The sequence below is a fragment of the Vigna unguiculata genome, chromosome 9, assembly GCF_037176805.1.
Source record: "Vigna unguiculata cultivar grain cowpea cultivar isolate G323 ecotype 2 chromosome 9, ASM3717680v1, whole genome shotgun sequence".
NCBI classification, from domain to species: Eukaryota; Viridiplantae; Streptophyta; class Magnoliopsida; order Fabales; family Fabaceae; genus Vigna; species Vigna unguiculata.
In genome coordinates this window covers 19,196,508-19,222,145 of record NC_140800.1, presented here as the reverse complement: position 1 = coordinate 19,222,145, position 25,638 = coordinate 19,196,508, and the positions used below count along the sequence as shown (strand labels likewise).

Genomic DNA, 25,638 nt, shown 5'->3' with positions numbered 1-25,638 from the left:
TTCCTAGGCTTAAAACAAGAAAGGGTGATGGTTCTTCTTGCCCAAAATTAACTTCTCTTGGTGCCCTCCAATTCCAGCCCTCTTGATTCTCCTTTTTGCACTCTTCACTCCCAAACACGTGCTCCTTACTACCTTCTAGGTTTTAGACTCCAAAAACCCTCCTAATTGCTTGGTTTTGCCCTTTTATATGGTCATTTAATTATGGTAAATAGTGAAAACGAAATTCTGATTCTTTTAAGTGTCTCTAAATGCATTTTAAGGCCCATTATGGGTTGTTTTCCCAACTCCCTTGGGGGCCATTGCCTCTAGAGTTTTCCCACTCTTTCACATTCAGAGCACTATTTCATTAGCAAAAATAAATAGGGCAATTTCGTTATGAACGGGATTTGAACACACACCCTTGAATTTCCAAAGTTAAGACACAACCGATTCAACCAAGTCATGTTTGTGTTAAATCCACTAATTATATAATTATGTTAGTACCTAACATGAACACAAATATGGCATACATAAGACTCGAACCCAAGTCCTCTCACACATATAAAGTACTCTCAACCAATTGAGCTAGCACTTTTCCACATCACAACAATTAACATTAAATGCCATAAAGGCTTAAATTTTCCGGGTCTTACATTCCCCCCACCTTTAAAGATTTTTCGTCCTCGAAAATTGCACTTACCAGGAAACAAGTATGGGTTAGATTGCCTCATCTGATCCTCCATCTCCCAAGTCATCTCCTGAGTGATTTTATCCCAGATGACCTTCATTGTCTTTATTTCCTTTCCTCGCAGCTTTTTCACTTGCGAGTCAAGGATCCGCACCGGCCCGGTGTTTATGGTCAAGTCTTCCCTGATCTGGGTATCATCTGACTCCAGAACATGAGATGGATCAGCTATGTATTTTCTCAACTGAGAAACGTGAAATACATTATGCAGATTTGCCAAGTGCAGTGGCAGAGCAATCTCATAGGCTACAACACCAATCCTTCTCAAAATCTGATAGGGTCCCACAAACCTCGGAGTTAATTTCCTTGATTTGATAGCCCTTCCAATACCCACCGTCGGTGTTACTCTGAAAAACACATGATCACTTGCCTCAAACTCTAAAGGTCGTCTTCTCTTATCTGCATATGACTTTTGTCTGCTATGGGTAGCTCTCATTCGCTCTTGAATCGCCTTGACTTTATCAGAAGTCTACCGTAAAAACTCTGGACACAACACCAAGGACTCACCATCCTGATTCCAACACAGCGGTGTCCTGCATCGTCGTCCATATAAGGCCTCAAACGATGTCATACCAATACTGGAGTGATAGTTGTTGTTGTAAGTGAATTCCACCAATGGAAGCATCTCACTCCAACTCCCCATATGATCCAACACATAAGCCCTTAGAAGATCCTTCAATGATTGGATCGTCCTCTCCGACTGCCCATCAGTTTAGGGATGATATGCAGAGCTCATCCTCAACTGAGTTCCCAATGCTGCCTGTACAAACTGCCAAAAGCGAGATGTAAACCTCGGGTCTCTGTCTGATACTATACTAGCTGGCACACCATGCAATCTGACCACTTCACGGACATATAACTCGGTCAACTTATCCAATGACCACTTCTGGTTAATGGCAAGGAAGTGGGCACACTTTGTCAACCTGTCCACTATTACCCAGATTGAGTCACGCCCTTTAATAGACCTCGGTAAATGAGTCACGAAGTCCATGGCAATACTACCCATTTCCTGAGGGATGTCCAACGACTCTAGTGTACCCCCTGGTTGCTGATGTTCGATCTTGGCTTTGTGACAAACCAAGCACGATGCTACGAAGTCGGCAATATCAGTTTTCATCCCATTCCACCAGAAGGACTGTTTCAAATCTTGATACATCTTAGTCATACCTGGGTGTATGGTAAGACGACTTTTATGTTCTTCTTCCATGATGTGCTTTCTCAACCTCCAATTTTCAGGTACACAAACTCTATCTTTGAATCGTAATATACCATCTGACCCCATCCTGTAATACTTCCCTTTCTCAGTTCCTATCCAGCTCACAAACTGTTGCAGCTCGGCATCGTTCTTTTGCTGCTCACGGATGGTCTCTAATACATTACTGGTCAGTGTTAGAACACTACATCTGATGGAATCTTCACTCAACTATATACCCAAATCCATATCTCTAAGCTTCTCAATCAATTCTAGCTCATTCACCATCACGACCGATATATGCATCCTTTTCCGACTCAAGGCGTCCGCAACAACATGTGCTTTACCGGGGTGGTAAAGCAACTCAAAATCATAGTCCTTGAGGTACTCTATCCATCGTCGCTGTCTCATATTCAACTCATTCTGATCGAGCAGGTATTTCAGACTTTGATGGTCACTGAAAACCTGGAATTGGGAGCCATACAAGTAGTGTCTCCATGTCTTAAGAGCAAACATTACGGCGGCCAACTCTAAATCATGGGTAGGGTAGTTCTTCTTGTGCACCTTTAACTGCCTAGAAGCATAGGCTACTGGTCTTTTCTCCTACATCAGTACGCAACCCAAACCATGATAGGATGCATCACAAAACACCTCAAATTTCTTGCTTGTGTATGGTATAGCTAACACTGGAGCTGTCGTCAATCTCCTCTTCATCTCCTCAAATGATTCCTCACATTTCTTCGTCCAGGAGAATGGTTGGTCTTTCCTGGTAAGCTGGGTCAAATGACTCACCATTTTAGAAAATCCTTCCACAAACCTCCTGTAGTACCCAGCCAAACCCAAGAAGCTTCGTACCTCAGTCACAGTTTGTGGTCTTTCCCATTTCAACACCGTATCAATTTTGCTTGGATCTACTGCAATACCATGTGCTGAAATAACATGCCCCAAAAACTGTACCTCCTCTAACCAGAACTCACATTTAGATAGCTTACCATAGAGCTGATGTTCCCTGAGTACTGCCAATACCACTCTAAGATGATCTGCATGTTCCTCCTTTTTCTTGGAGTAGATGAGAATATCATCGATGAACACCACCACAAAGTTTTCCAAATAGGGCAGAAAAATCCGATTCATATAATCCATAAAGACTGCTGGAGCATTCGTCGCTCCAAATGGCATTACTACATACTCGTAATGTCCATACCTTGACCTGAGTACTGTCTTCTGGACGTCTTCCGGTTTGACCAAGATCTGATGGTATCCAGACCTCAAGTCAATTTTGGAGAACACACCTGCCCCTCTTAGTTGATCAAGTAAATCATCAATCCTTGGCAGTTGGTACTTGTTCTTTATCGCCAGTTTACTCAACTGCCGTTAGTCTACACATAATCGAGAACTCCCATCCTTCTTTTTCACTAATAACACCGGAGCTCCCCATGGTGACGCACTAGGTCTAATAAACTTCTTCTCTAGCAGATCCTCAATCTGCTTTTTCAGCTCTACCAACTCTGCTGGTGCAATTCTATAAGGGGCGGCCGACACTGGACCCGCTCCAGGGATTAGATCAATAGAGAAATCTATGTCCCTGCTTGATGGCAATTTAGGTATTTTGTCAGGAAATACGTCGGCATACTCATTCACCACTGGTATATTTTTGATCTTTTCCTCCATGCTCTTCTTTTCTCCTTGAGCCACTATCATGAAACAAGTAGCTCCATCTTCCATTTCCTTCAAGGCACTATGAGAGCAGATCAACTTAATTCCCTCTGACTCTGGGAACACCACCCTGCGTTGTCCACAATCAATGACTATGTGATTGCTTGACAACTAGTTCATTCCCAATATCACGTCCAAAGCCTCCAAAGGCAAGCATACGAGGTTCACCTTGAATCGCCTGCCCTCTACCTCCAATGAGCATCCAACACAGGCAGAATTAGTTGCAACCTGCCCAGATGCTGGTGTCGAGACGATTAATTCGCACCCCAGGTCGCGAGTCGACAATCCTAGTTTCTTCACGCAATCGTGGGATATGAAGGAGTGTGAAGCTCTTGAGTCAAACAGCACTAACACACTATCACCATACAAAAAAAATAATCGAGAATGAGATTACCTGACCGGGTGGCCTCAGTGCTGGTCATGGCGAAAACCTGGCCTGTTGCTCTCGGCCTATTAGAGGAAGGTGGCTGAGATCGTGATCCGGGGGTGGACTTCTTATTCAGACACTTGTTAGCAAAATTCCTCGGCTGATCACAAGCATAACACTTACGAGTGCTAATACTGTTGCCCCCACTGCTCGCTGGCTGTGTGCAATCTCTCCTCAGATATTCTCCTCTACAATTGTAGCATCTCAACTTCTACGAGGATGATGCAGGTCGATTGTAGGGCTTCTTCTGATGTCTGCCCTCTACACTACTCCTCTAAGGTCGACTAACCCGGTTGGGCCCCATCTCTAGTTGTTCCACGCTCTTGGCCTACTCGACCAAAACGGGAAACTCTCTGACTCTCAAAGGCACTATGAAGCGTCGTAGCTCATGTTTCAAGCCACCCTCAAACTTCCTGCAACGCCACTCCTCGGTGACGGTCTGTGAGTAGAACCTAGATAGGTATTCAAATCTCTCCACATATGCTTGCACCGACAAGCTTCTCTACTGTAGTGTGAGAAATTCTGCCTCGCGCTCATGTTTAGCGTTGTCAGGAAAGTACTTCTCCAGACACCTCCTCCTGAAGCTGGTCCATGACACCTCCTCCTCCCGAATCTTCATCTGCTGTTGCATCCCCATCCACCAATACTTTGCCTCGGTCACTAACAAAAAGGTGGCGAATGTGAGTTTTTGTGCCTCTGTACATTTTATCACCCTGAAGATCTTCTCGCACTCGCGTAACCACGCGTTTTCCTCATATGGGGTAGCCTTCCCAGTAAATTTTGCTGGCTTATGACGCATAAAATCCTCCATCATCACAGGTCTCACCGGAGGAATCATCGCTCTAGGTTGGGCTGCCACTGGTTGCATAGCGTCCACCATCCTATGGATCGCATTAGCAATCTCATCAGCACCTGCGGTATTCCTACGTCTCCGGTTTGCCATAGCCTGTGCACGCCACATTGTTCAGTTGTTAACATTAGATAGCTCAAATTAAAATAAGAACTTCTACTTACTAACAATCACTAAACACATAACACAGTTCATAGACAAAAAAATGAGCAACTCACTCCCCAAATTCCCCAAAAAAATCAAAACATTTGCTCTGATACCATATGTAAAATCCCTAAGGAATATAACTAATTTAAATAAATACATAAAGAAAAGAAAATAAACATCACGGTATTAATATTCCCAAAACACGGGAAAGTTAGATTGTTTAAACATCACGCCACATTTATTAAAATCGTAGCATTTAAAACTTTACAATTTCCAAAATAAATCAAAACATAAGTGATAACATAAACAAAATCATAGCCTAATCCCAGCTAGCCCTCACTCCGTCGCTTGAGCGTTCTCAGCATCACCTGTAACACCATCTGCTCCCGTGTAACGAATTACACGATCATCGCCATACACAAACAAAAAGGGTAAGCTTATAAAATATTAAATAACATATAATAAATCAGAAATAACAATAGCACACCCATTTATTCTATTCCATTTAGTTATTGGCGAAGTTCCTAATTTCTCAAGGTTTTACAACCTTCAATTTAGTTAACATTGTTAGCCTTGGACTCAGGCTTACGATGCTCGCACGAACCTACCCGTTTGTGGTCCTGCTTCTACGAACCTCCCCGCTCGTAGTCCTACTCTACGGATCTGCCCGCCCGTAGTTCAACACACGTGATCCATCAGCTACGTACCTCCCTGCACGCAGCATCTCTCACGTGTGAGCCGAACCATACTAACCTACCTCGCTCGTATCCTCACACGAGAGTAACTGGATATGAACCTCCCCGCTCATATCATTACATGTTACCTCTATCCATGAATCTACCCCCTCATGGCACAGCATCCCCATATCCAAGTTTCCCCTCAATTGCATCCAAACAACACACACAAACCACAAATCTCACTTAGGCTAGAAGCTTTAGCTAAATCAATCAGGCCTGACTCGCTTAAGCTAGGCTCTCTCATCTGGGCGAGCCTATGACAGTAACAAGATACGAGAACTCGCTTAGGCGAGACCTTACTCGCTCAGGCGAGAGCACCCTTCGCCAAAACCCCAAAATTCTCTCGCCTAGGCGGCGAGTCCTGCAACCACAAGCAATCCATCACGCTTTCTCGCTTGGGCGAGTACCTCTCGCCTTAGCGGGGTGTTTTGTCGCCCAATTCATGGGCTACTCGCCTGAGCGAGCCCCTCGAGCACAACCTCCACACTTCACGATCTCTCGCCTAGGCGAGATACCCTCGCCTGAGCAAGATGCTCAAGCAACACCAGAGTTTGAGTTTCTGCTATTTTCGCCTGGGCGAGCCTGCTTGCCTGAGCGAAATTAACAGACATTCCCCTCTGAACACGCACCCCGTTACCAATTCCAACCCAATTTCCTTCTCTCCACATTTACCAAGCAACCCAAAACACTTCGAGAGTTATATGGACATTATTTAGACATAGTTTGACCCCAATTTTTGATATTGCACATAACACATCATACAACACAGCTAATACCTCCATCATATTCATAATAAGGTATAAGGCATGGTCCAACAACATCCAAATCACCAACATACCAATTCACAACACATAGGCACGAGAATTCAGAGCAAACCAACATACAATCATGGGCATATAACTCCTACTCATACACATAACCTAGAACACGAAAATAACTCCCCTTATTTGGTTTCCTTGGCTTAAAACAAGAAAGGACGATGGTTCTTCTTACCCAAAATTAACTTCTCTTAGTGCCCTCTAATTCCAATTCTGATTCTTTTAAGTGTCTCTGAATGCAGCCCTATAGGGTTGTTTTCCCAATTCCCTTCGTTGTGCCCATTGCCTCTAGAGTTTTCCCACTCTTTCACATTCAGACCATTATTTCATTAGCAAAAATAAAGAGGGCAATTTCGTTATGAACAGGATTTGAACATACACCCTTGAATTTCCAAAGTTAAGACACAACCAATTCAACCAAGTCATGTTTATGTTAAATCCTCTAATTATATAATTATGTTAGTACCCAACATAACCATGCAATTTATTAAAATTAATAATCAATCAAATAACACTCATATGGCATACATAGGACTCGAACCCAAGTCCTCTCACACATATAAAGTACTCTCAACCAATTGAGCAAGCATTTTTCCACATCACAACAATTAACATTAAATGTCATAAAGGCTTCTACTATCCGCATTTATTAAATAATTATTAATTTAATTATTTAAATTTCTCGGGTCTTACAAGGTGTTTCTTAAAATAGACTTACATATCTACTATGCTTTTCAAATAAGAGGGGGGGGGTGGGAGGTTTATGACAAGAGCAAAACCATAAAGTAGTACGCTTTGGTACTAATAGAATTAGTAGTTGCTAATGACGACTGCATTAAAAATTAGTTGAAGTATAATTAAAATGGAAAAAAACTATACATTATAGAATGAAAAATAAAGATATAATTACTTATCTATATATGAAGCAAGGTAAACTTGTTTCTTTCATTAAATTATTGAATTAATGATGTACTTTTTTTGATTTTTAGTTCCTATTACCCGTTGAAGTCATGAAATAAGGGTCTATGAACCGATATGTGTAATCATTTCTTGCTTCCAAACACAAACAATAAGTACCTAATTTGATAATGAAAACACACATTTAATATCTACGAAGGTAATGAATATAAATGATTTAAAACTTTATCTTACATCATCCATAATTGCGAAACAAATATATTTAAATCCTCATTGCCTATTATGATCTCCATCAAATCATATTTATATATGAACAATGGAAGCTCACTAGCTTTGCCAAAAAAACAGTGGCATCTTGTAAGACCCAGGAAAAATAATTATTAATTCGAAGGTGGTTTGTGGGAGTGAGGTATTATTTAAATAAATAAATGATTTTATAGAAGTGAAGCATAACATAGTTGGTTAGAGTCTTGTCATGGGTTGGTGGTCAAGGGTTTGATTCTAAATGTGTGTTTTATAATTGTTTTAGATATTGTTTTATAATTGTTTATATTTAAATATTGTTTTATAATTGTTTTAGAAGTGTTTATGTGTTATATTTTATAAATTATTTATAACTTATTGGCATGTTTACAATTTATTTTCTTGAATGCATTAAAGGTTTGGATATCATTATAATGTTACTTGTGCGTGTGGTTGACAAGAAAAGGTGATAGTTAACATGGTTTGGAGTGTTGGTTTGGATCTTAGAGTTTTTAAGTTCAAACCTTGGCTAAAACAAAAAGGCATAAAAATATGTTTTCGTTTTGGTATTTTTTGTGGTCTTCTTAGGAAAGTTAGTTGGGTTAGGTATGGTTGGTATTTTTGTTGTCCTCTAAGGAAAGTTAGCTAGGGCATGTTCTCATTATTTTTTTGTTGTCATCTATTGAGTTTTGTGTGTTTTGCAACATGAAATTGTAAGGGAAACACAATTTTCATATTCTTCTCATGGATGAAAAATTTGTTATTTAATGGTGGGTTAAGTTGTTAAATTTAATATTTTCTTTTATGGATCAATCAATGGTGGAATTTATGATATCTAAACTCCGCCTTATTACCATGTGTTTGTGGTTAGAAGCAATGAGTGTAAATGGTATTTGTTCTTTTGGAATGATAATTATTGTCAAGGATGAGTATGGTTGATCAGATGTTGTGATGGATCAATGGTTTTTTTGGAAGTGCAGGGGTTGAGGTAAGTGGTTTGGAGTTAATTTATTTTTAGTGTTGATGATTGAATTTATCTCTTAGAAAAAAAATGTGAAAAGTTTATATGTGGTATATTCATTATTTATCCTTGGTGTTTGGAATTTTTATGCTATTGGTTCATTGGAATTTTTATGTTCATGATTAGGGATTAAGATCCAAGAGCACGGAAAACTGGGGTTTTTGGGTGGAAGAATGAGTTAGGTTTAAATGGTTCAATTAGGCAGCTGTTTTTTGTCTTTTTAGTGTTGAATTCATCTTTGTGTACAAGTGTGAGTGACTTTATGGTTATATTACAATGGTCAATGTGATATTTTATGGCATGAAAGTGTTATCAGGTTGGTAATCTCTTTGGAAAATTGATGATTTGTTGTTTTGGGCTCAAGAGTAAGTGCAAAGTTTTAATGTTACTTGTGGTTACATGTTTTGATCAATGTGTGAGTTTTAGAAGGTGGAAAATATTGAGTAGGTGCAGGCCTCATTGAAATCAAGTGCAGAAATTCCCTTACGTCCAAATTGGTCAGTTGAGTGAATCAATTATGTTGTGTTGATGTTTGTTGTACATGCCTTGGAAGGATGAAAGGTGAGAAAGAGAGTTATTGTGCATGAGGATTTCTCAGAAGTCTTTAAATGTGTGTATTTTGTTCCGAGAGAAAAGCATCTGGTAGTGGAAAGTTTAGAATGTTTTGTGCATGATTTTTGTTACTGGAATGTGTGAAACAAGTACCATGTGCATCAAATCATTATTTCTCATATTGTTGCAAAGCGTGGCGCACTAAGCGTTGACTTCCTAGCACTTAGTGTACTATTTTACAAGGCGTTGGGTGTTAAATGCTAGTTTTTGGTGCTGAGTGATGGGTTTACGAGGCGTTGGACGTTGAGCATTGGGTTTCTAGCATTGTGCAGTGGTTTTTATAAGGCAAATGGGGTTAAACAGTAGCATTGAGCATTGGGTTGTCTATTTTTACTGTTTTGCTTGGTTTGAATGATATTATAGGTGCTAAGGTAACGGTACATGCATATTATGGATGTCATGATATTATGATGTGATGATGATGTGTGGTTACCTATCTAAAGTTGTGATTACATGCATATTTGATATATTTGCATGATGAGTTGAGGTATGCTTGATCATGTGATGAGATGTTGTATATATGTGTATAAATATTTGATGGAACAATATGAATTCTCTAATAGTTGTAAAGCTAGAATGGTTATTTTACCTAGAGGGTTATGTCTAGTAAAGGTAAAAGGGTTTCTTTATGCCATAAGGCTTTCGCATGAGCTTAACAAGAGTGTTGTTACCCAAAACCTTTTTGAGTAGGTAGAGTTGTTGCTTGTAAGTCTATGGAAAGTAGGTGAAATGCCATTTCGAAGAGTCGTTGTTGCACAACAAAGGTAAAGTAGTGGGTTATGAGAGAATGTCATACCATTTGATATTACTTGGTGGTAATATGTTGATGATTTCATGTTGTGATTTGGGAACATGTGGTGTGTGTGTGTGTGTGTATATATATATATATATATTGTTATGTGATGTGTTACATGGTTAGCTCACCCTTGCATGTTTGTGGTTGTGATTTTCACTTGCTATCATCGTATAACTTATAATATACAAGAGTAGATGTCGATGCAAATGCATAGTTGTAAGGAGCTTATGGTTAAGACTTGGGAGTTTTATTTAAAAGCATTTGGAAACTATTTGTGGAATATGATGTAATAGTTGACTACTTTGAAAGTTCATTTTCTTTTAGAAGGTTTTGTAATAAGTTTATTTAATGACTTATGTTGGAATGGTTATGTGTGGACTTTAATGATACTTTATTTTGGAGAATAGGAATCGAAGTTGCCTTTGTACTCATGGTTGCAACAAAATCCACCAATGTCGTTACTGGATCCTTTAAATTTTTTTATACATGTAACTATGTTTCATGTTGGTACACACAAAAACAAACATGACATTAGTTAGGATAATATATATATATATATATATATATATATATATATATATATATATATTACATATGTAACAATATTAGTGGATATACAAGTGATTCAATGTGTGGTGTTATCCTCACAAAATATTTTGGCCAAGCGATGAAAGTTTTCAATGCTTGTGAAACAATACTAACCTCTGATGTCGGTATAGGAACTACAACATCACCACAACATACAGTCTCCACCATACCTTTTACCAAATGAGAGTGGAGACACTCACCATGTAACATGGTGGAACCTTCAAAGAACTTGTCGTGCACATCGCGTAGGATAAGCTGGGGAATGGGTGTTAGTTACTATATAATGGACTTTGAGTCCATGATGTTCTTTGCCCAAGCCAAAGACACTTTGAGCTACAGTTTGAATTTTCTTATACTCTTATAGTAGGGTGTTGTGTGGTGTAGTTAAATTCTTGCTCATTAAAGTGTTTAAGGTGTAGAAATAAATATTAAGAATTTAATATTTAATTATTTTATGAGTAGAAAATTGAAAGGGTATTCAAAATTATGTATATTTTGTTACAACTATTATTTGAAATATTTTATTATTTTAAAATGGATTATTAGAAGGGGAAATTAAATCAGAAAATTATTTTTTAGAGGAGGTATCAACGTTAAATTTTAAGGGAAAAAGGAAGGATTTTTTGCTAAGTTAAATTTTTGGATTGTGAGGAATGGTGAGGCAACATAACTTTGAGAAAGAGAAATTAGAATTTTTATTAAGTTTTGGAGGCAAATGAGAAAAGAAGGAGAGGATTTATGGAGTAGTGGAATTTCCAGTTGAGAAGAGGAGAACTCTTGTTTTAGGAATTTCAGGTAAGGGAAGTTAAACCTGGTTAATCTGGACTGTGTTGCAAATCTCGAAGATTATGGCCAAGTGAGTGTATGGGTTCTCATGAGATAACCCATTAAATTGATTACTTTGCACCAAATGAATAAGATCAGGCTTGATCTCCATGTTGGTTGCATTGACTATAACATCCCGACTGAATATTACGAATTTAAAATAATAAAATACAAAATAATAGATAAATCGCATTTAATGAAATACCATTTCCCAAAAATGCGAGAAATTTAAAATTTTATTACGTATTTATGAAATACCTCAACTCATAATTATAAATATAAACTCAAATACATAACCAAAGTCTGATAAGGTGAAAGTTAACAAATCACTTAAAACCAAAAGCGTAAAAACAACGGATAAATCTTTTCATCCTAGACTAGCCCCGCTCCAGCTCTATGCCTCACCAGATCCACCTGCAACATCAACTGCTCACGTGTACCGTGTACACGATCGTCGCCAAACACAAGCAGATAAGGTGAGCTAACATTAAAATACATATATCACAACCACACCAAAGGAGAACCATCATTTGATTCCATCACACATGGCTACTACCATGCCAACTGTGTTCTATGTCTTCTGATGAATATCTCAATATGTCTTGCTACCACACCTATCAACCACAACTGATAGAGCACGTGCGGGAAACCATGCTACGGATTACACACCGTAACGCCAGGTGGATTTCCCAATACGAACATAGTTCGTAATGTCCCAAGACTACCAAACTTGACAGCTAATTACTGAGGAGGGCAATCTATCTGGACCCATCCATACGAGCCACAACCCGCACACTCACACCGGCAACACTCGCAAACCCGAGCCACAACTCAAGAGTTCCTCGTGTTCATCCGCCATCCCGAGCCATAACTCGATGCTATTCTGAGCCCCAACTTAAAGAAATACCACGTGCTTAACCGCTATCCCGAGCCACAACTCAAGGGATACATTCTGAACCACAACTTAAGGAACACTAGCAAGTCGACCTTTGAAGATACCACCAAAGCCTTGTAGATCACGCACATCCAAAGCAAGCCAAACATCTTTGCCTCAGCCAAACCGCCTAGCGGGGGACACGTGTCGCCAGGCGCCAAGCACCTCTAATGCTACTATTTAAGCAAGTATCACCTAGCATGACAACCCTTACCGCCAAGTGCCACACGCTTCAATACTCTACTGGTTTTGTAACTATCGCTTGGCGATCAAACACCACTGCCAGGCGCTACACTAGTACTTGCACAGTACTGGTTATTAAGTACTCAGAACAAAGTAAAATCAATCCTACTCTTATAATTATGCATATCCACAATCAAGAATATAGGCTTCCAAAAATCAACATGACTCACATGCATAATCTCAACTTAGATGGCTTCATCATATGCGTACACAACTATCACCATATATCATATGCATCAATCCCCATATATATATATATATATATATATATATATATATATATATATATATATATATATATATATATATATATATATATTCCACCCTTTAAATCCATGTTAGCATTCAATTCTAACCTATGAATAATGCATCCTCAAACAAATATAAAGCAGTAGTACTTTAACAACTTAAGCACATGATCCTATGCACCAATTCAAATTTATATTGACACACATGCATTCACCAATAAACCAATTCTCAACATGTGACTAACCCAAAGGAACATTCAAATTCATAGAGACTTACAACATAACCCAATCATGTTTCATTAGAAGTTACTTGAAATTATCAAGAGCTTATTCATGCATTTTAAAGACTTGAAAACCAACAATAATGAGTAACATATATCACTAGCTACTGATTCAAATCAAATCTCCACCGTTCAAAGTAAAGAACTACATGTTATTGACCACCTGTGAAAATTTCACCTGAATCGGACGGTTAACAAACCAGGAAATGCAGTTTTACGAAAACTGCATAAACCAGAAAAAATGATGGCGCCCCATCGTCCAGAAATCAGGAACCTAGCGCCTAGCAGTACAAAACCAGCGTCGGGTGGTTTCTATTCCGCGAAAATACAAAAAATAGTGTTTTTCGTGAATCATAACACCACCTATCTCTGGTGTGGCGCTTGGCGGCCAATTGGGTGCTGCCAAGCGGTTCTTGTTGTTCTAGAAACCCAGAAATCGCCCTCGCACCTACGAACCTCAACCACTCTCCACTACCCTGGTTTCATTCAATTTACGACTCAAAAAGGTTGTACTCACATGTTTAGGTTCACGATCCATTCCTAAAACTTCCAATAAGTGAAATTCCATTAACATTTTCCCCTTAATTTTGTGCCACTATAAAAATCCCCAATTCATCAATCCTAAGATGACCTTCATGCGATTTTCATCTCAATTTAACCCCCAATTCCACGAATTTCCAAGGAAATACGATGTCTAATCATTCATAAATATCAGAATCCTCCTAGAACCCCATAACATCAAGAATCGAGTCAAGTTGACTCGCGTCGCCTGGTGGGTGTTCATCACCGCCAGGCAGTTCAACCAAAAACCCAGAATCTGGGTTGCAGCCATGTGTTGCCTGGCAGCCAGGGATGTGTCGCAAGGCGGTTCCTTTTCAGGAACCTAAAAACAAGCAATACAGGGATGAGTCGCTTGGTAGCAGTTCATCGTCCGCTAAGGGATTTTTAGAAATTTCCAGAAACACGATTTTCGAGCAATGTAGAGGAACAATCATACATATACATGTTATAATTCATACAATTATGTAGAAAATAAAAGAAACGTAGTCCAGCTCCCCTAACCTAGATTCCACGCTTTAAAATATATAATTCTAGAGTTCTTCCTTGATCACCAACTTCCTCCCTTGACACTCTCCCAATTCAACTCCTTTGCTTACTCTCTTATCACTGTGTTTCCTTTGAATTCGTGCTCCTTAGAACACTCTAATTTTTCAGTCTCAAAAACTCTTCTATTTGCCTTAGTTTACCTTTTTAATATGGTTCTTAATTGTGGTTAATGGCAAAAAACGAAAATTGACATTTAATCTTAGCTTAATGGTCATTCAATGGTTGTTTCATGACCATTCATGCAATCCTTCCAACTGCCCTCTAATGGCTAGGTTTTCTATGACCTTTCCCATCCAAGCCAAAAGAAAATTGGCGAAAAGAGAGTTAAATTTGGGTCTACAAAGATTCCAACCCATAATCATGCCCATGTTAACTCAATACACAACCATTCAACTAATTCATGTTTCGTGATAATTCATATAATTCTATGATTATATAATCACTCAACATGATCAAGCATATTGTTAAAAATAATAATAATAAATTAAATAATACATACTTAGCATACTTCAGACTCAAACTCAAGTCCTTTCACACCATTAAGTACTCTCAACCATTTGAGCTAGTACTTTTCCACGTCATACAAGTCAGAATTAAATGCCATAAAGGCTTCCACTACCCGCATTTATTAATTAATTAATTTTCACGGGTCTTACATTGACCACCGACTTGGAAATATGGTTGAAATTCAATGGTCTTACGAATGTTGAATACTCTCCCAAAGTATGTTGTCTTCGACGTTTTCCAATCATATTGACTTCTTCTTCTTGATTTGGCTATTGAAAATGAGAGAAATTTGAGAAATCTGATGCACTTTCTGCTTCTCTTGATAAGGCTTCACGTGCTTCCTTGAAAAGTCTTTGATGTATACTCTTACTCCTTTGAGATGTTCTTTCAATTTCTAGATCATAAAGTAATTGATTTGCCAGTATCCTGCTTTTCAAACAAAGCAAGGAAACACTAGAAGGAATGAGTTAGTAGAAACTGTTTATTTATATATATATATATATATATATATATATATATATATATATATATATATATATATATATATATATATAATTAACTATACAAAAAAAATACAAAGAGAAATATATAAACAAATTACAAACGATTTAAACCAAAATTGACAAATAAAACACAATTGACTAAACAAAATGCAAATCCCAAACAACAACACTAAAAACTTGTTACGAAATTGGCAAATGCACCAAATCGTACAAGTAATAAAATAGAAAAGTCCTGATATCATTTTCCCAAGAGATTAGTGTTGTTTAGAATAAGTATGCTTATTTACTAATTAAGGTAGAGAACTTTTAGGATAATGAAAAGTAATGATTGTTTTGATAAAATTCTAAATTCTACAAAACAAGTAATTTTTCGAAAATAACTATATGGTAGAAACTTCACCAGGAGTTAGATTTCATGCACCAAATCAATATGAAAACACTAAACAATATATTGATTAAGAGACTCGTGTTGTTCATAAAAAGTATGCCTATTTACTCATTAAGGTAAAGAACTTTTAAGATAAAGAAAAGAAATGATTGTTTTGATAAAATTCTAAATTCTATAAAATAGTAAATTTTCGAAAATACTATATGGTAGAAACTTCACTGAGGCTAGATTTCATGCATCAAATCAATATGAAAGCACTAAACAATATATCTCTAATTTTTACTTTAGCATTTACACCACAAGTTAATCAGCCTTAATTCCTTAGAGGTAAGTCTAAACCTTAATATATAGTAAAATAAAACTAATGTCTTAGATGTTTTACCAAAATTTTGCATTAACATCAGATATTAATATGTTTAAAATGACTAATTGATTGCACTATATGTTTATAGGTGAACTATTAGTTGTTTTATCCCACTGAAGGTTCTAACTTATTTTCCAACAATAAGATACCAAAAATATGCAATTAATAATCATGCAATTAAGAAAAAAAATATAACACAAGAGTAATGGAAACGAAGTATATTTAATGGTTGAAATCACAAAGAGTGAAGATACATTACGTCCAACCCTAATGAAAACTATAGTTAGTTACTCCTATATATTCTTAGCACTTGAAATAGGAAGAATAATGGTGATGATTGATGACTCCATCATCCAGAATACGTCTATGTCGTCTATCTCTTAGCGTTAGTTTGTTATTTCCCAAAAGAATGATTTAAAATTCTATAAAGACTTCTATTCAAAGATTTTCAGAATGCACAATTTATTGGGCGAACTGCACTTCGTGAGCTACCAAATCTCTTCTTGCTGGGAGAATTGGCTCGTTTAATGAATGGGTCGAACTGGATAGAGTCTGAAATTTGTATTTGAATTTGTAATTGGAATAACCAACTCTGGGTTATTAGAAGAAGATGGAACAAGTGTTTGTCTTTCATTTGAAATATATGTTCAAATTTCTCATGTTTTTTTGTGACAGTAATTATTGTGGTGATACGTTAGGTTTTTTGACTTTTACACTTAAGGAGGAATATAAGTGCTTTGATATCTTATCACCGTTTATTTCATTACATTTATTTCTTTATAACTTCCCTATGTTGTCTGTAATGTAATTTCTTATTATGGATTTGGTGTAATCCCATGTTTTTTGTATTTTTTGTTGTCTTTATTTTAGTTTAATAATATTTTATGTGATAACAAAGGATAGATGAGATTTGCGGTGCTAGCATAACTTTTAAATACCACAACAAAATATTATATCATAATCATATTTAATTATTTTTTTATTATCTTTTGTGTTATTATTAAATAATAATTTGATAGCAAAATATTATATTACAACCAAACTTTGGTTTTTTTTTATTACAATATATATATATATATATATATATATATATATATATATATATATTAAATCGTATACAAACATTATATTATAGTCACCTCATTTTTTTTATTATAATATAGGAAAATATAAAATATTAGTTTAATTTATTTAAATTATATTGATTTAAATTTAAATTGAGTTATCAAAATTATTAAATTGAACATAAATATGAAACGCTATAAACTACGTGGACTATGAAAGCATTTATTAGATTTTAATTTCAAGCACAATAGTAAAGTCTGAATTGATGTATTGAAAACTTAAAAGAAAACTTTTAAAATAGATATATTGAAATCTACTTAAAACAAAATAGATTATTATATATATATATATATATATATATATATATATATATATATATATATGTGTGTGTGTGTATGTATAGTAGTTATCCACTTATCTTTTAATGTGAACTTATTTTCAATTTATATATAAAGTGAATTTACTTTTATTAGCACATTTTATGAAGTGTTAATTTAATTCATATTTTACTCTTACTCTTAAATAAAGATTATGAAATAAATTGTATGAATCAGAAGTTAGAATGAATATTTATAAAGTTAAAAATGGAATCCACTAAGATTGGTATAGAGGGAGAGATTTGGTATGTATAATATCTTATCTTAGGGTTTAACTTCGGTATAATCACTCTGCACCATTTTAAAGCAACCTATGTATAAAATGAAAATTGAAAAATGGTAAAAAGTAGTTACACTCTTATGTTTAAAAGAATAGAGATCTTTGCATCACATGTCCATTGTACCAATTGTTGAGACTAATGAAACTATTTTTCAGAAATAGCCTTTTACTTTTTGAGCGGTGTAAAAACCTATTTTACTCTCTGCTTAGATGCTACACTCACACTTTCACAGCCTCACACACCCTGCAAGAGACATTTCGCTTATTCCACAGCACGACGCACCTCCATTCCCTCCATTCCTCTGCCCAATTTTTGGTCCATTTCCTCTCTCGAGGAAAGTTCAATTCTTTTTGGCATGATGATATTTTTGCTTCTAAGAATGGTGATTTGGGGTGGGTAATCATAGTTTCGGGGAAGTCAACACCTAGGTAGGTGAAACGGATTTTGAAATCCGGGATTATAGTTGCTGAACCGGATTATGAAATCTGGTTAGGGTGGTTTCGTAGATGAATTGGATTCTGGTATATGGTGAAGTGTGATGATGTAGGAATGGAGTTTGAAATATGGTAGGTATGAACTGGATTTTGAAATTTAGTGTAATGTGTGAGATCGGGTGAGGTGAGAATCAGATTATGAGATTTAGTTAAGAGGATCTACCAGATTTTGAAATCTGATTCTGTATATATCGGATTTTGAAATCTAATTTTATTTGAATTGGTATGATGGGTTACTAGATGGCCAAATTCGGTTAAGGATGAAATTCTATGAAGTGGGTATAAGATTATGAAATTCGTAAAATGCATCAGATTTTGAAATTCGGTCTTATGTAACCGTAAATCAGATATCAAAATCCAGTTTTGTTTGATCTATTTTGGATGGTCACCGGATTCTAAAATTCGGTTAACATTTCTAGATTCGGGAAGCAGAATCAATTTTGAAATCCGAAGAGAAAAAATAAATTATGAAATTCGGTGCCTATGACCCAAAACCTCCTAGCCAGAAAACGCCATTCTCAAATGCACTTTAAACTTCTTAAGATGAAAAAACATACTTGTATTTGAAACAATAACTTTGTAAATCCAACCATCTTCTAGTACCCACGAGTACAGATCAATTCAAACAAGCTTCAATGACAAACAGAAATGACCAAAAACTGAGTTGTAGGCAACTACGAAGTCTGTTTGGGTGAAGAGGGAGAAGAAGTTACTAGGGGTGGACGGTAAAATATAGGGTTAAGTTTTTTAGTCCCTAAAATTTGACTTAAAATTAGAATTTGTCCCTGTTTGAAACTTCAATATATTTTGGTCTTTAAACTCTAAAAATGAATGAATATAGTTCTTTTAATTCAATTAAGTTGACGTTTTTTGAAGTGTTGAACATATTTCTCAGAAACTCCAATACTAATATGAAAAACTTTCAATACGTAAAAAAAAATTAATATAATTGGGTTAAAAAGATTATATTCATTCATTTTTAAAGTTTAGAAACCAAAATATATCGAAATTTTATATAGGAAGAAATTCTAATTTTGAGTCAAAGTTCAAAGATTAAAAACATACTTAACCCATAAAAAATAAATAATGTCTACTTAATTATTTAATATATAATATATAATCTATTGGATTAAAATGGGATGGTAGTAAAATTTGGGAGTGCAAGAAGAGAACTGTGGGGTGCAGGAAGAAGCCCCAAATTATTTTGGATTGGACATGGAAATGCACGCTGAGTACCCAATGGAAGCTAAGTGTGACCTCAAAGGCCCATGTATATTTAAAATACAAAACCGTTTATTTTAACTCTACCTAATTTAAAACAACTTATTTTATTGTGTCGTAGTGCAAAAACATGTATTAATTAAACTTTATTCGTATTGTAAATGGAAAATCCAATCGGTTTGACCTAATCTCATTAGTATTATGTCAAAAGATCATTTTAATATATGTAACAATATTAGTAATTTGATGTATAAATTCAAAAGAGTTATTTTAACACGTATATGTAAGTTATAAGTAAATTTATTTACTAATTTGGTATTAAATTAAAAATAACAAAATTAGATCGTTTTAAAGAATAAATATTAAATTAAACCAACTAATAATAAAGAGATCAAATTGAACCAATCCAACAAATTAAGAGATTAAACAATAATTATACAATATATATATATATATATATATAAACAGTCGGTAATACTTCATTTTGAAAATAAGGAAAATAATCTTAAAGGGAAAAATACTTTTTATCACTTAATTTTGATGTGAACACTGAACAATAGAAAATAGAAGGAAGTAATTTGGTGAGATTCGTTGTGATTTTTTTTTTTTAACAAGAAAATAATGTATTTTAATCCATTTCTTTATAAAATCAAAACTAATTAAGTATAAATATTTTTACAAAATTAAGTATTGATATTTATATTAAAATTTAGTGATAAAAGTCATTTTATTAACTCATTTTTAATATAAAAATATTAGTATAACATTCATACAAATAATAAATTTGGTTTCAAATTGGAGAGAGACAATATTGTTTTATTTCAAAAAATAATAATAATTAACAAAAAATGAGTTAATAATATACAATGTAATATGTTAAAAATTCATTTTTAATAAAAAAATAGTATAAAATTTATACAAATAACAAATTTGGTTTGAAATTTGAGAGATAATATTGATCTATTTTGAAAAGAAAATGGTGACTATATTGCTCTATTAGTAGAACATTTTTTACTACTAAATATTAATATAAACCTAAGTACTTAATTTTGTAAAAATATTTATACTTAATTAGTTTTAATCTTAATTATAAAAAATGGATTAAAAAATAATTTTTTAACTACTAAAAAAAGTTTGGACAAAATTCAATCAAAGACACACAAGTAGGGACTAAATTGAAATCAAGACAATGACATTTGATAGTGACATTAACACATGACATTGTCCTGCCATGTGGCACACCACAGACCTAACACGTGGCAACAAACTTCTTTTAAAAAAAATTATAAATTAAAATGTAAAATTTTTAAATTTTTAAAAAATTAAACAAAAATTGAAAAAAAAACACATATTGACATGTGCCACGCCGTTAAAAAATCCACAAAAATTTTTGTTTGAAAGGGACCTAATTGAGGCACTTTTTCAAAAGTTGGGATGCAATTGACACTTTTTTAAAAGCGGGGAACAAATTGACACACCCACTACCAAAGTGGGGATCATCTGAGTAATTAAACCTAAAATATAATATAATTCTAACCTCATAAAATCGATGTACATCTACTAATCTAATAATGACTATACATCCTAACCTTATCAAATAATGACTATACACCTAACATCATCTTCTATAAACACTCAAAAGGAGCGAAGCCCACTGCTCACGAACTTCCTTTAAGACCTCTTGCTCCATTTGAGATGCATCACTGAAAATCTACACAATTAAAAGTTAGTTTATCTGGTAAAATTATTTTGTTAATGAGAAGCATGAAAATTTTGGGCAAGTAAAGGGGGAACATGTTTGTGAATGATTCCAAAGAAAAAAAATATAACTATAATAAAAGATGATGAAAAACTTACATGTCAAAGAAAATTTAGTCTGAAATTTGCAACCAGAACTCATGTAACTATTCTCTGTTTAAGCTACTAACTCTCCTTTCCTTCATTTCAATCAATGCATTGAATATATACACGGAAAATTCCTTCAAATCTTCTATCCCTTTCATCATTTAATTTACCACAAGTTTATAATATTATACTAAAATTACATCTCTTAATGATGTAGGATTATCTTGTTCCTTTTAGAAGATTAATGAATATGGTGATGATTGATTAAGAAAACCAAGGAAATCCCCACTGGACATTAAGATAACAAGCTATCTAGATGTGAAGGTTCCTTTCCAAGGTTCTACAGAGGAGGAGGATGGATTGATAGAGAGTAAGAAACCAAAAGGAAAAACATATAATAGAAACAATATAAACCAAGAAGAGTAAAGAAACATAAAATGAAAAGCAAGGGAAAGGGGAGGAATGAAGGATTCATGCCACTATAAGGCTAGGCTAGAAAAAGCCATGGCAACCTTGAAGATGAGTGGTGTATGCCGCCACTTGCCAAGTATGGTCTAAGCACATGATGCATGAGCCTCATGAAAGTGCTTGGTGCATTAGTCAACCCAAAGGGCATGACTAGCTATTCATACAATCTAAACTTGGTTTTGAAGGAGGTTTTCCACTCATCTCCTTCCTTGATTCTTATTTGGTTGTAACCACTCTTCAAATCTATCTTTGAAAAGATGGTTGCACCATGAAGCTCATCAAGCAAGTCATCTAACCTAGGGATGGGATGCCTATATTTGATGGTGATATTATTGATGGCCCTACAATCTATACACATTCTCCATGTTCCATCCTTCTTTGGAACTAGGATCACGGGCATAGCACAAGGACTCATACTATGTTGCACCCATCCCTTTTCTAACAAATCATTGACTTGTTTTTGAATTTCTTTGGCCTCCTCAGGATTGGTCCTATAGGCTGGCCTATTGGGCAAAGATGATCCTTGGATGAAGTCAATTTGATGTTCTATACCTCTTAGAGGTGGAAGTCCCTTTGTGGGATCTTGGAACACATCCTTGAATTCATCTAAGACTATAGAAAAGTCTTGAGGACACTTAGGAGGAGGGTTTTGAAAGGAAGGAGAAGACTCACTTGGATAAGCAAGAAAAACTTGTTTTTGAGAAAGCATTACCTTTTTAGCTCCTTTGAAGGAGATCAAGCTCTTCCTTGCTTCCTTGGTGTGCACCATTAGTTGTGCCTTCTCTTCCTTTCTTTTCTCAAACATTTGTTTTTGGTCATCACTTACTTCTTTGGGGGATAAAGGTAGTAATGTGATCCTTTTGCCTTGGAAGTTAAAAGAAAATTTATTGGAATGGCCATCATGGAAAGCTTTTTTGTCAAATTGCCATGGCCTTCCAAGAAGTATGTGAGTTGCTTCCATGGGTACTAAGTCACACAAAACATTATCCTTGTAATTCCCAATGGAGAAAGTGATGAGAACTTGTTTATCCACATTTATTTCACCATTTTCACTTAACCAAGATAGTTTATAGGGCTTGGCATGAGGGATGGTGTCTAAGCCAAGCTTGTCCACTACCCTTGTGCTAGCCACATTGACACAACTTCCACCATCAATAATGAGGGAACAAGTCTTTTTGTTGATGAGGCATCTTATATGAAAAATATTTTCCCTTTGAGATTCAAATTCCTTTGGGACTTGGCCCAACATGCGCCTCACAACTAAAAGACCTCCTTCACGAGGTTTGATCTCATCTTCACTTGAAGGGGAAGAAGTGTGTGATGAACTACTCTTGGGGGAAGGGAGGGGAATTTTCACTTTCAACTTCTCCTTTGGAGGTCAAGAACATGTTCCTCTTTGAAGGACAATTGGAGGCTATGTGTCCAAAGCCTAAGCATTTAAAACATTTGATAGAACTAGTTCTTGGCTTTTGAGAAGAAGTTGGTTTATCATGCATAGTCCTAGTCGAATTGGGTTTAGGTGTGGGGTCTTGGGAGGATTTGGAAGGTGTTTTAAAATCCTTTTTCTCCTTACCTTTCCAAGGTTTAAAGTAGTAGTCATTGTATGAAGTACTCTTCTTGGCCTCTTGTTTCCTTTTCAATTGGTTTTCAACTTTCAAGGCCAAGTGCAAAACTTTGCTAAGAGTGGAGTACTCATACAAGTCAACTACATCTTGAATTTCCCTCCTTAGACCACTCACAAACCTAGTGACTTTCTCTTCTTCATGCTCATCATGGAGTCCTACCTTTAAGAGCATGGACTCCATCAATTTGAAATATTCTTCAACACACATAGACCCTTGTTGAAGCCTTTGGAGCTTCAAAAGAGTCTCCCTCCTATGATATGAAGGTATAAAACGTTCACGCATTTTAACTTTAATGTCCATCCAAGAAGCCGCGGGTGGCTCTTGGTTATAATTGTCTATACAAATTTGATGCCACCAAGTCATGGCATACTCTTCAAACTCTAAAACTCCCAAGTCTGCTTGCTCTTGATCACTAACTCTATGAATGCTAAAAATTTGATCCACTTTTTGTTCCCACTCCATGTAAGCATTGGGGTCATGTTCTCCTTTGAACTTTGGGATTTTGATGGGAGGAGGTTGCCTTTGATGTTGCACTTGGTGCCTTCTTTCTCCACCCCATCCGGGCCTTCTTCTTCTTTCTTCACTTCCATAGGAGTCCACGGAAGGAGATCGCCTCCTTGCCCTTCTTTCCTCTCTTGGTTGGATTTGTTGTTGTTGCACTTGTTGAATTTGTTGTTGCACTTGTTGTATTTGTTGCATTTGTTGTTGCATGAACATTTGAAAGGCTCTCTCTTGTTGTTCCCTATCTTCTTGCCTTTTAAGCTCCATTTGTTGGAGGAGGCTAGTGACATCAATGATGGTCCCTTGATGTGCCACGGGAGTCACCACTTGAGGTGAGTATGGAAAAGCCGAACCTTCTCTCTCTTACATCCTCCAAAACCGAACTCAAATCCATGTTTTCCTACAAAACAAATCCAAAAATTCGAGACAAGTAAAGAAGTTGGTTAGCAAATGATAAAAAACTTGTGACCAAGTGTGGTCAAAATAAACAACCCAAGTGTTTTGATCACTCTCCCCCAAAGCAACAAGGCAAGGCTACACTCAAATCCACCAAAAAGGAGTGAAATGCTTTCAAAGTTTTTGGAAACCTTTTCAAGACAAGTTCAAGTGGCTTGGCCACTACACTCAAAGGAAAGCAAATGAAGAAAACTACTAAGACAAAACAAAGAACCTAAAGACAAGCAATAAAAGTACTTAAAGCCAAGAAAGCTAAACTCTAAGGAAAGGATATCAAGGTGACAAAACTTTAAATCAAAACAAGCAAGAAAAGCACATGAAAAGACTCTATTGGAAAAATACTTGAACTATGCATCACCAAGTCTCAAATCATGCATACACCAAGAAAGATCATAACCAAGTTTTAAGCATGGAACTAATTAGCCAATATCACCCAACACCCAAATATGAAAACTAGTAGCATAACACTTAGTGGAAACACAATTTTGGTTCATCAAAGAGCCATATTTCTCTCGGTAAGATTGTAAAAGTGTACCAAAATTTTTCTTCTTTCAAAAACTAGTTTCACAAAATGATGAGAAAGGTGTTTTGGGTGGCTTGGACACTTAGTTCCCAAATTTTTAGGCCAAAAGTCAAGTTCAAGGAGCATACATCAAACAAGACATAAGGTGAATGAAATATTCAAATACTTAGAATAACAAGAACAAGAAAACTTCAAGCTAAAATATAACATATGACTCAAGCAAAAGTTAGACACATTTAAAGACTCAAACATGTAGCTATCATGCATTTAAACTTTTGGAAATGAAGGTCAATGATTAAGTACACAAAGACATGTTATCCAACAACATTTAGGAGTAATAAGAGTAACAAAAGCAGTAGCCAAAACTGCCCAACATAACCTGAAAAACGTTGATTCGTAGTGATCTCGGCAGCTCTGACCTTTACTCACTATTTCAATCATAACTCTCTCCATAGAACTCCAAATGCATTGGTTCTTTTTTTAAAAAAACCTAGACTAACAGAGCTTTCTTTTGACGTCAAGAACGTAAGTTTTGGACCACTGAGCAGGTGCATCTTAATCTTTTAAAATCGTGAACAATTTCTGCCAGCATT

The 25,638-nt window shown here is 35.7% G+C and overlaps 1 protein-coding gene across 1 annotated transcript; it reads right to left on the bottom strand.

Moving 5' to 3' along the window:
• Positions 1-22,094: 22,094 nt before the first annotated feature.
• Positions 22,095-24,577, bottom strand: LOC146883665 (uncharacterized). Its single transcript, XM_085666686.1, has 2 exons — positions 23,305-24,577; positions 22,095-23,270 (listed from the first exon to the last, which is right to left on the bottom strand). Exons 1-2 carry the CDS (start codon positions 24,331-24,333, stop codon positions 22,095-22,097), a joined length of 2,205 nt encoding a protein of 734 aa, XP_085522812.1. The 5' UTR covers positions 24,334-24,577.
• Positions 24,578-25,638: the final 1,061 nt, after the last annotated feature.

Coding starts and splice junctions, on each gene's coding strand:
- LOC146883665 (XM_085666686.1), bottom strand. CDS start 24,333: ATGGAGCTTAAAAGGCAAGAAGATAGGGAACAACAAGAGAGAGCCTTT. Junction 23,271..23,304: donor TCTTGACCTCCAAAGGAGAA/GTTGAAAGTGAA, acceptor CCTTCCCCCAAG/AGTAGTTCATCACACACTTC.